General features: G+C 43.9%; 1 protein-coding gene across 3 annotated transcripts in view; it reads left to right on the top strand.

Moving 5' to 3' along the window:
* Positions 1-902: 902 nt before the first annotated feature.
* LOC116478602 (adhesion G protein-coupled receptor E3) overlaps positions 903-12,580 on the top strand; it is a 58,843-nt gene continuing 47,165 nt past the window's right edge. For all 3 annotated transcript variants that reach the window (XM_032169962.2, XM_032169961.2, XM_032169960.2), the window contains exons 1-3: positions 903-1,001; positions 7,171-7,221; positions 12,171-12,293. In XM_032169962.2, the coding sequence (XP_032025853.1) occupies positions 977-1,001; positions 7,171-7,221; positions 12,171-12,293 (199 nt within the window). In that variant the 5' untranslated portion in view covers positions 903-976. The remainder of the gene's footprint in view (positions 1,002-7,170; positions 7,222-12,170; positions 12,294-12,580) is intronic.

The following is a 12,580-nucleotide window of genomic DNA, read 5'->3' as shown; positions in this document are numbered from 1 at the left end:
CACTGCTTCAGTAGGCTGGTGTTTTAAGTCTAATGAAGAGCTTTAGAAGAGTTTTAAGCAGGGGAGGCCGGGTGCAGTGGCTCACACCTGTAATCTCAACACTGGGAGGCTGAGGCAGAAGGATTGCTTGAGCCCAGGAGTTCAAGACAAGCCTGGGCTACAAAGCGAGGCCCTGTCTCTCTTCAAAAAAAAAAAAAAATAAAAACTAAAAAAGATTAGCCAGGCATGGCGGCATGCACCTGCAGTCCTAACAATTCAGAGGACTGAGGTGGGAGGATCGCTGGAGCCCAGGAGTTTGAGGTAGCAGTGAGCTATGATTGTGCCACAGCACTCCAGCCTGGGTAACAGAGCAAGACCCAAATAAATAAATAAATATTCGTTGGAGGAAGGATAGATTTAGAGACCTTTTCTCCCAAGTCCTGTGACTGGTTAGGGTTGGTCCAAATAACCAAATAATGTATTACCTTCTATGAGACTTTGGGACTCCTAACTTCTTATGGCTCAGCAATCATAACCAGTAAGTATCATCTACAAGGGGGAGAGAAAGATATGTGAAAATGACTCCTCTGGAAACTTCAGATACCAACACAGACGCCCTCAAATCTTGTTTACTCAGCTCAAAACCACAGGCTTATTTAAGATTTATTTTGGCCCCAAAGGCACTTCCTAATCCTCGGGCAATGTGATGTAACTTTCAGGGCATTTCCTAGTTAGAATTTACCGACTCAGTCATCCCAAAGGTGATCAACAATAGCTAGGCAGAAAAGGTACAGCAGATAAACGAAAAGCAGAACCATGAGTCTGATGGCGAAAGAGGGGAAGCAGTTCGCTTTTCTGATAGCAATTTCATGAGTCAGCTGACCTAAGATACATACTTCAATTCTCATGAGATTTCTTGAGCTAGGAAAGGTGGTTGGCTTACGGCACTGTAGGGAGCTTCCAGGGCTGGCTGGCGTGGGATACCCGTACCACAGAAATGCAGGGACCATTGCTTCTTCCAGGTATGTGTGACTGTAACAATGACTGAGCCTTAACCTATCCCCCAGTCAGGGACCACTTGGTTCAACAATTGGTTATTTTCTCCTCCTCTTTCTTCTGCTCTGAACACTCTCACCTTTTCCCTTTGGAGTGTGGTTTCCTTCGTGACCACCCTATTCAAAGTATGCTCTCGAATATCCCTAAAATGTTCCTATCCAATCTAGTAGCTTGGTTTTTTGTTTGTTTTGTTTTGTTTTTTGAGATGGAATCTCGCTCTGTCACCCAGGTTGGAGCGCAGTGGTGTGATTTTGGCTCACTGAAACCTCTGCCTCCTGGATTCAAGTGATTCTCCTGCCTCAGCCTCCTGAGTAGCTGGGATTACAGGCACACATCACCATATCTGGCTAATCTTTGTATTTTTAGTAGAGACGGGATTTCACCATGATGCCCTGGCTTGTCTCGAACTCCTGACCTCAGGCAATCCGCCCACCTCAGCCTGCCAAAGTGCTAAGACTACAGGCGTGAGCCACTGCACCCAGCCTCTAATAGGTTGTTCATCTTCCTCTTGGCAAGTTTTGTTTTCTAATTGATGTCCTCTCCTTCTTGATAACGGCTGCAACCTAGCCGTGCCCTGACTTTCTTCCTTTTTCTCTTGCTATTCTTTCTTCTCCCTCCTTTATCATTTTCCTGCGACAAGAAAATAAATGATAATTTTATTATTAATTTTAGAGGTCATTATATTAAGTGAAATAACTCAGACACCAAAAGACAAATGCCTCATGTTCTCGTTTATCAGTGGGAGCTAAATAATGTGGACACATGGACATAGAGAGTAGAATGACAGACGATGAAGACTGGGAAGGCTGAGGGGGTAGAAGGAGAGTGGAAAATAAGAAGTTACCTAATGGTTACAATGTACATCATTTGGATGGTGGATACTCTAAAAGCCCTGACTTCACCACTATGCAATCTATGCATGTAACAAAATTACACTTGTATCCCATAAACTTATACAAGTAAAATAATGATAACCAACATTTTTGAAAACTCACTATGCATCTTACATGTATTAATCTGTTGCATCACCAGTATGCTCATGGGGTATCCTCATCTTACAGATGAGAAAACTGGGGCACAGAGAGGTTATGTTATTTGTCCAACATCACACAGCTAGTAAATAAGAGAGCTGGGATTTGAACCCAAACCATCTGTCTCCAGATCTTTGCTATAACGCTCCTCCCACAGGATCCTTCCTGGGGTCTTCTGTTTTTCTACTCCCTCTCCCTATAGGAATCTCCTAATTCCATGGCTTCAACCACCATCTCTGTACGGATGAAATCCCATCCGTCTTTCCAGCTCCAGACGAATTAACAATATGGATAGTCCCAATATCAATCAAAGCTTACATTTATTAAGCAGCTACTTTAACCTGGCATTAGGCTTAAATTGCTCTACATTGTCACACAGCATCTCCACATTACAGATAAGAAATTGCATCATAGAGAGGTTCTGTGAATTGCTCAAAGCCTCACAGCTATTCTGCTGCAGAGGCAGCTGATAGGCTGTAAATTCTATCAAAATAATACAAGCTACACTTAAATCCTAATGCCATGTCTCCCTCACCTTTGCAACCCCTAGCATAGCATCTTATATATAAGAGGTGTTTCAGTATATGTGGAACCACATGTGAAAGAAGCCTGCCTTTTTGCAACTGGAGACAGAGTCCTCGACACTTCTGAGGTGGGTTATTAGTGAATTTCGGTTATCCAGGAACTTTTAGCCCATATCACTGGATGGTACAGGCAAGGGTGATGATATGAGCATTGGGTCAAGAATTAGGATTCCAGGGTTGGGCATGGAGGCTCATAACTATAATCCCAAAGCTTTGGAAGGCCAAGGCGGGAAGATTGCTTGAGCCAGGAGTTCGAGACCAGACTGAGCAACATAGCAAGACTCTGTCTCCACGAAACATTAAAAAAAAAAATTAACCAGGCATGGTGGCACACACCTGCAGTCCCAGCTACCCTGGAGGCTGAGGTGGGAGGATCACTTGAGCTCAGGAGTTGAAGGTTACAGTGAGCTGTGATTGCATCACTGCACTCCAGCCTGAGCAACAGAGCTCAAATGATAATATAGGCAGCAAGCCAGAGCAATTAGGCAAAAAGAGAGAAAGAAAAAGCATCCAAATGGGAAAGGAGGAAGTCAAATGGTGACAGAGGCAGCCAGCATCAGTGGAGGACTTCCTGCCTGACATTGTGCTCTACACAGTCCCTCATTTAGGTCATCTCCAAAACCCCACAAAGTAGGTCATACTGCCACCCTATTTCACATAAGGAAGCTTAGAGAAGTTAAACAACTTACCCAAATTTGCCCAACTAGTGTGCCAGCCACTTAACCCCAGGGGACCTGTTTCGTCATCTACAAAATGAATCAGTGGATCATTTCCAAAGTTTCTTAGAACTCTGGGATTCTGACCCACCAATGACTCTTCAGAAACCCTAACTTAAGACCCTTGCCCAAATTAGTGAGTACAGGCTTGCTGGTTAGACTAAAGACTAGTCTTAAGGAAATATGATGGTCCCCCAGACTGCCTGAGTTTTAGGAACAGGGTAACACTATTCAGCCATATGGTTTACCAGTTGGCCCTGTGAGCTAGTCATCATTTGGGCAGGCGTAAGGTTTGTGTGGCTGCCACACATTCATGTTTATACAAAAGAAGAAACTGCCTCATGCATATAATGCCAACACTTTGGGAGGCCGCAGAAGGAGGATCACTTGAGGCCAACAGTTCAAGACCAGCTCGGTCAACACAGCAAGACCCAATCTCTACCGAAAAAAAATTTTTTTTAATTAGCCACGAGTGGTATCTCACGCATGTAGCCCAGGAGTTCAAGGCTACAGTGAGCTATGATTGCACCACTGCACTCCAACCGGGGCAACAGAAAAAGAACCTGCCTCAAAAAAATAAAAATAAAAATAAAAAATGTAGGAGGAAGGGGACTTTAAAGGAAACATCAGCCTGACATTAAGCCCAGCTGAGAATATCCAAAATGTTCTATGAATGCAATTGCATAAGTAACTGATCACAAACCGGACCTGGCACCTTCTTGGGAGAACGGTGAGAATTATGGGAAGAAAAATAACAGTCCCCCCAGAGACATCCACATCCTAATCCCTGGAACCTGTTAATATGTTACCTTACATGGTAAAAGAAACTTTGCAGATGTTGATTAAGCTAAGAATCTTAATATGGGGGTAGTACCCTGAATTTTCCAGGGGGCCTAATATAATAATCACAAAGGTCCTCTTAAGGGGGAGGTGGAAGATCAGGAAGACGAGAAGATGCTGTCCTGCTGGATTTAAAGAAGGAGGAAGGGTCCATGAGCCAAGAAATGCAGGCAGCTTCTAGAAGCTGGAAGAGGCAAGGAAACAGATTCTCCCCTAGGGCCTCCAAAAGAAACCAGCCCTACTAACATTCTTGATTTTAGCCTATAGAGGCTGATTTAAGACTTCTGACCTCCAGACCTGTAAGAGAATAAATCAGTGTTGCTTTAAGCCACTACATTCATGGTAATTTGTGATAGCAGCAATTGGAAACTCAAGAGAGGGATCCAGAAAGATTTAGATTGCTCCCATTACCACTCTTGAAGGGTCACACAGTTAGCCCCCAGGGCCTCTTCTCCAAAATCCTACAATTGGTCTGCACTGCCCTAAATGACCAAGTCGCATATCACTCTTTACTGGACTTTGAGGCTCCAGTCAGATCTGGTGAGTGGCATCTGCCAGGGGAGAAAGGACAAGTCACTGTCACAATAAACATGCCAACCTACAGTGTCTACAATCTGAACAGCACTTCCATGCATGTAGTGCCCTGTGGGCTTTCTGAAGGAGAGGCTATGTGGTGTAGTGGGTTATCAGCTAGAACCCAGAACCCGTGTTTAACCTCAGCTCTGCCACTGACTAGCCCCAGTGAATGGAGCAAGTTACTTACCCTCTCTGTGCCTCCATTTCTTAATCTGAAAAACAGAGATGACGCTAATAGCACTTTCCTGCTAAAGTCGTTGCAAAGCTGAAGTGACAGAAAAAAAGCAGTCCATCTGTCCAGCATCTTTAGGTCTTTGCAGAAGCAGGAACATGACTGATGCCACCACCTGATGTTGGAAAGGCATGGGGAAGAGCAAAGGGCTCTTTACCAGCCACAATAGAGCCAGCCTGAGCAGACTATTTTCCAAAAAGGTGGAAATAGTATCCCCCATCAAAAATGTGTTTCTAGAACCTTGCTGGTCTCTCATAAGGAGGAAGAATTTGATTCTTCTCCACTTGAATCTGAATGAGCTTGTAACTTGCTTGTAACCAAGGGAATATGACAGAAGTAGAGCCAGGTGACTTTCAGGGATGAGTGTCAAGAGGAGATGCAGCCTCATCGGCTGGGACACTCATGCTTAGAGCTTAGATGTTCCATTAAAGCAGCTTGCTTCAGGTATCCATGTTTGAAGGAAGCCCAAACAAGCCCAACACCCTGAGACAACAGGTGAAGGGACAATGCCCAGCTAGTTCTCAGCTGTTGCAGCCCCATCCACTAACTGACTACAATCATATGAAACCATCAAGCTAGAACCACCCAGCTGAGCCCTTCCCAGATTCTTGACCCACAGAAACCAAAAGTGATAACAAAACAAACTTTTTTTTCTTAGATTCAAGAGGTACATGTGCTTGTATGTTACATGGATATTACATGCATAATGGTGGAGACTGGGTTTCTGATGTACCCATCACTCAAATATTAAACATTGTACCCAATAGGTAATTTTTCAACCCTCATCACCCCACATCCTCCCCTTTTTTAGTGGCTTAAAGCAACATTTTTGTTGAGTATGGAGACCTCTTAAAGAACTAAAAATAGAACTACTGTTGGACCCAGAAATCCCACTACTGGGTATCTACCCAAAAAAATAATAATAGTCATTGGGCTGGGCAGGGTGGCTCATGCCCGTAATCCCAGCACTTTGGGACGTTGAGGTGGGTGGATCACTTGAGGTCAGGAGTTCAAGACCAGCCTAGCCAACATGGTGAAACCCCCCTCTCTACTAAAAGTACAAAAATTAGCCAGGTGTGGCCGGGCACGGTGGCTCACACTTGTAATCCCAGCACTTTGGGAGGCCGAGGCAGGTGGATCACGAGGTCAGGAGATCGAGACCACAGTGAAACCCCGTTTCTACTAAAAATACAAAAAATTAGCCGGGTGTGGTGGTGGGAGCCTGTGGTCCCAGCTACTCGGAGAGGCTGAGGCAGGAGAATGGCGTGAGCCCTGGAGACGGAGCTTGCAGTGAGCCGAGATCGTGCCACTGCACTCCAGCCTGGGTGACAGAGCGAGACTCCGTCTCAAAAAAAAAAATTAGCCGGGTGTGGTAGCGAGTGCCTGTAATCCAAGCTGCTCAGGAGGCTAAGGCAGGAGAATCAATTGAACCTGGGAGGTGGAGGTTGTGGTGAGCCAAGATCGCGCCACTGCACTCCTGCCTGAGTGACAGAGACTCTGCCTCAAAAAAAGAAAAAAAAGTAATCATTATATCAAAGAGACACCTGCACTAATATGTCTATGGCAGCACTATTCACAATAGCCAAGTCATGGCTATCGCAAAATCCCCAAAGTCTATTGTCTCCATCTTCATGTCCAGGTCTGCCCACTGTTTAGCTCCCACATATAAGTGAGAACATACAATATTTGATTTTCTGCTTCTGAGTTAGTTCACTTAGGATAATGGCCTCCAGCTCCATCCATGTTGCTGCTAAGGGCATGATTTCATTCTTTCTTATGGCTGCATAGTATTCCATGGTGCATATATGGCATATTTTCTTTATCTAGTCAACTGTTGGTGGACACTTAGGTTGGCTCCATGACTTGCCTATTGTGAATAATGCTGCTGTAAACATATGAGTGCAGGTGTCTTTTTTATATAATGATTTCTTTTCCTTTGGGTAGATATCCAGTAGTGGGATTGCTGGGTCCAACAGTGGTCCTATTTTTAGTTCTTTGAGAGATCTCCATACTCAACAAAAAGGTTGTTTTAAGCCACTACATTTCTGTAATTTGTTACACAGTGATAGATAACTGATACACAGTCCTTGGGGCATTTCTTGGAATCATTCCTCAATTGTTTCATGTCTCTCCCTTCTGTTTCCCATCTATTCCAGGCCTCTGCTTTCTGCTGAGCCTCTTTGGAGCTGTGACTCAGAAAACCAAACGTGAGTGCTCAGAGCCAGAACAGAGAAGGTGTGGACCAAGGGCTGGACCTGGGGCCACTCATGTTCTCCAGTGGGCTGGAGAAAAGTGCCTGTTCTGAGAACAATATCTGGGAAGGCTTGCTCCTGTGTTTCGTTATTTGTTTGCTTAATTCATCATTATATCAGATATGGATAGCCTTTTATTTATCTTTTTGTTTGATTTTTAATTTGTCTGTTTTTACTAACCACAATGAGTACAATGTGGAGATATAACAGAAAATAAAACACACAAAGTCTCATGAAGCAGACATTCTAGTGGGGAGAGACAAAGGAATGGTAATCATTATCATTCTGATTATAAACAAGTCAACAAATAATGAACAAGATCATTTCTGTTTAACATTTCTCCCCTGGGACTCTCTCTCTCTAGATTCACAAGTACCTCTTGAATCTAAGAGAAAAAAAAAATGTTTGTCTCGTTATCACTCTTGGTTTCTGTGGGTTAAGAATTTGGGAAGGGCTCAGGTCTAGGGTGGAACCTGAGAGTCTCTTTTTTTCTTCTTCTTCTTCTTTTTTTGAGACAGAGTCTCACTCTGTCACCCAGGCTGGAGTGCAGTGGTGCCATCTCGGCTCACTGCAACCTCCACCTCCTGGGTTCAAGCGAATCTCATGCCTCAGCCTCCCGAGTAGCTGGGACTAAAGACACGCGCCACGCTGGGCTAATTTTTGCATTTTTTGTAGAGACTGTGTTTCACCATGACACCCAGGCTGGTCTCCAACTCCTGGCCTCAAACCATCTACCCACCTCAAACTCCCAAATTGCTGGGATTACAGGCATGAGCCATCATGCCCAGCCTGGAGTGAGTGTTTAGAGGGTACAGAGTTTCAGTTTTACAAGATGAAAACAGTTATGGAGATGGTTCCACAACATTATGAATGTATTAAATTCCACCTAACTGTACACTTAGTAATGGCTAAGATGGTAAGTTTCTTTTTTTTATTATACTTTAAGTTCTAGGGTACATGTGCACAACGTGCAGGTTTGTTACATAGGTATACATGTGCCATATTGGTTTGCTGCACCCATCAACTCAACATTTACATTAGGTATTTCTCCTAATGCTATCCCTCCCCACGCCCCCCACCCCCTGGACAGGCCCCAGTGTGTGATGTTCCTCGCCCTGTGTCCAAGTGTTCTCGTTGTTCAACTCCCAACTATGAGTGAGAACATGTGGTGTTTGGTTTTCTGTCTTTGTGATAGTTTAAGAATGATGATTTCCAGCTTCATCTATGTCCCTGCAAAGGACATGAACTCATCCTTTTTTACAGCTGCATAGTATTCCCTGGTGTATATGTGCCACATTTTCTTAATCCAGTCTATCATTGATGGACATTTCGGTTGTTTCCAAGTCTTTGCTATTGTGAATAGTGCTGCAATAAGATGGTAAATTTCATATTATATGCATGTTACCATAATTAAAAAAAAAAAAACAAAAAAGAAGACATTCATGGAAAAGAAGCCATTCATGAGCAAGGTAGATTTTACTGGCCCATTCACAGGAAGGATGGAAGGGTATTTGCATTACAGGGCATGCCACATTTCACTCCAAAAAATTTCCATCTGCTCCAAGTCTCACTTCATAGCCACCAGCAGCCACATTTCCTCTCTGCCGAGCCTCCCCCAGACAACTGCAATTCCCATTCCCAGAGTTCTGGAGGCCATAAGCAGCCTGACGGAGGTCGCCATGTTGGAAGGAAGCCCAAACTAGCCCACACCCTGACACTACATGAAAGGACAACCTGCGCCCACCCTACTCCAGTATGACCTCATCTTAACTTGATTACATCTGTACAGACCCTGTTTCCAAATAAAGTCACATCCTGAGGTTCTGAGTGGACATGAATTTTAGGAGGACACTGTTTAAACCAGTATACTCAGTATGGTAAGTTATTAAGTCCTGGAAAAGATTAAGAGTAGACTTTCAGAGCTCACTTTGAACTAAGCAGAACCTGAACAGGAAGGGAAGGGATAGGAAAGAAATGAGTGGCAGAGGGTACCACCTCTCCCTGCCCCCCCAGGAGAATTGTGCATACTTAGTGGGTGACTATTTTGCTCCACTGAGTACAATACCACCTCTTTTGTATACAAATGGCCAACAGGCCAGGCATGGTGGCTTATGCCTGTAATCCCAGCACTCTGGGAGGCCGAGGCAGATGGATCACTTGAAGTCAGGAGTTCGAGACCAGCCTGGCGAACAGGGTGAAACTCCGTCTCTACCAAAAATACAAAAATTAGCCAAGTGTGATGGTGCACATCTGTAATCCTAGCTACTCAGGAGCCTGAGACAGGAGAATCGCTTGAACCCAGGAGGTGGAGGCTGCAGTGAGCCGAGATCACACGTCTGCACTCCAGCCTGGGCGACAGAGCGAGACTCTGTCTTTAAAAAAAAAAAAAAAAAGACCAAGAAACATGAAAAAATGCTCAACATCACTAATTATAAGGGAAACGCAAATCAAAATCACAATGCAATACCACCTTACTCCTTCAAGAATGGCCATAATCAAAAAATAATTGATGTTGGCTTGGATGTAGTGAAAAGGGAACACTTTACACTGTTGGTGGGAATGTAAACTAGTACAACCACTATGGAAAACATTGTGGAGATTCCTTAAAGAACTAAAAGTAGCTCTACCATTTGATCCAGCAATCCCACTACTGGGTATCTACCCAGAGGAAAAGAAGCATTATACAAGAAACATACTTGCACAAGCATGTTTATAGCAGTACAATTCACAATTGCAAAAATATGGAACCAGCTCAAATGCCCATCAATCAACAAGTGGATAAAGAAAACGCTATACATATATATATATATATATATATATATATACACATATGTGTGTGTATATGCAATATATATGTGTATAAATATATAATTTATGTCTCATATAATTATATATTATGTTATATATTATATTATAATATACAAATTATATAACATATAATTTTATTTTTATCCAAAAACAAAATTCCAAAGGCTAGGCATGGTGGCTCACACCTGTAATCCCAGTGATTTGAGAGGCCAAGGCAGGCAGATCACTTGAGCCCAGGAGTTAGAGACCAGCCTAGGCAACACAGCAAGACCCCCATCTCTACAAAAAATTTTTTTTAATTAGCTGGGCATTTTGGCACATGCCTGTAATCTCAACGACTCAGAAGGCTGAGGCAGGAGGATCGCTTGAGCCCAGGAGGTTGAGGCTGCAGTGAGCTATGATCTGCCACTGCATGCCAGCCTGGACAATAGAGTGAGACCCTATCTCTTAAAAAAAAAGTAAAATAAAACAAAATCCAAAATGCATTAAGACTTGCATGAACGGTCCATTGCACCCTTGTTTCAGTACCATATTTGGGACTGTCCATCCCCAGGATGGAATACTGCAATGCCTTTTAAAATAATGAGGTTGCTCCACATGTGAAGCTGTGGAAAAAATTCTCAGGCAAAATTTTACAAGAAAACCAAAGAACAGAGGAATATGTGTAATATGTTCCTATAATGTAAAGAAAAAGGATGCACATAGGTGTGTATATGGATTGGAATTTTTCTGAAAAGTATACAATAAGCAGTAGACAGCTCAGAATCTGGGGTAATAAGAGACTTATTGTTGGATTTTTTTTCAATTCTGTGAACTTATCATTTTCATAGGAATGAAGCCTAAAGAAAAAATACCTTAACATATACCATGATCAGAATCTCCCTCCCATGGTACCCTACAAATTCAAATTTTGTTTGTTTGTTTGTTTTAGAGACAGAGCCTCATTGTCACCCAGGCTGCAGTGTAATGACATGACCACGACTCATTGCAGCCTCAAACTCCTGGGCTCAAGCAATCCTCCCTCTTCAGCCTCCAGAGTAGCTGGGACTACAGACACATGCCACCATGCCTGGCTAATTTTTAAATTATTTTTTATAGCAATAATGTCTTGCTATGTTACCCAGGCTGCTCTCCAACTCCTAACCTCAAGGAATCCTCCCACCTGGGCCTCCCAAAGCACTGGAATTACAGATGTCAGCAGGCATGCTCACCATGCCTCTCACCGTGGTGAGATCACAATGGCACGATCTCAGCTCACTGCAACCTCCGCCCCATGGATTCAAGCGATTCTCCTGCCTCAGCCCCCTGAGTAGCTGAGATTACAGGCATGCGCCACCACACCTGGCTAATTTTGTATTTTTAGTAGAGACGGGGTTTCACCATGTTGGTCAGGCTGGTCTCGAACTCCTGACCTCAGGTGATCCACCAGCCTGAGCCTCCCAAAGTGCTGGAATTACAGGCACCTGCCACCACACCCGGCTAATTTTTGTATTTTTTAGTAGAGACGGGATTTCACCATGTGAAAATTCTCACCAGGCGGAGTAAGCCACCACTCCTGGCCACTCTAATTTTTTAATGTGCTTAGATCTCACAAGAGGAAAAGGCACAGGCTTCCTCAGCCTTGAGAGGCCCTGCCCAGAGGCAAAGCCTCATTATTATTATTATTTACATATATAATATGTCAGGGGAGTGGGGTGCTGGGGGAGGGATAGCATTAGGAGAAATACCTAATGTAAATGGATGCAGCAAATCAACATGGTACATGTATACCTATGTAACAAATACATATATTTGTTTTGAAATGGAGTCTCCCTCTGTCACCCAGGCTGGAGGGCAGTGACACAATCTCGGCTCACTGCAATCTCCGCCTCACAGGTTCAAGCAATTCTCCTGCCTCAGCCTCTGGAGTAGCTAGGATTATAGGCATGCGCCACCACGCCTGGCTGTTTTTCGTATTTTTAATAGAGATGGGGTTTCAGCATGTTGGCCAGGCTGCTCTTGAACTCCTGACCTCAGGTGATCAAGAGGCAGGGCCTAATTATAACAGAAGAGTTTGTGACCCCAGTCCATTTAACCTGCCTCTCTTCTCCCTGCAGCTTCCTGTGCTAAGTGCCCCGCAAATGCTTTCTGTGTCAATAACACTCACTGCACCTGCGACCATGGATATACTTCTGGATCTGGGCAGAAACTATTCACATTCCCCTTGGAGACATGTAACGGTAAAGAAGTATTATTTTTATTATTATTATTATTTTATTATTATTAGAAACAGGGTCTTGCTCTGTTGCCCAGGCTGGACTGCTGTGGCATGATCAAAGCTCACCGAAAGCTGGACGCAGTGGCTCAAGCCTGTAATCCCAGCACTTGGGGAGGCCGAGGCGGGCAGATCACTTGAGGTCAGGAGTCTAAGACCAGTCTGGCCAACATGACAAAACCCCGTCTCTACTAAAAATACAAAAATTAGCCAGGCATGGTGTGGGGCGCCTGTAATCTCAGCTACTCAAGA

Source organism: Hylobates moloch, unplaced genomic scaffold (assembly GCF_009828535.3).
Source record: "Hylobates moloch isolate HMO894 unplaced genomic scaffold, HMol_V3 SCAFFOLD_12, whole genome shotgun sequence".
Taxonomy (NCBI): domain Eukaryota; kingdom Metazoa; phylum Chordata; class Mammalia; order Primates; family Hylobatidae; genus Hylobates; species Hylobates moloch.
This window is presented reverse-complemented; position numbering and strand designations above follow the sequence as displayed.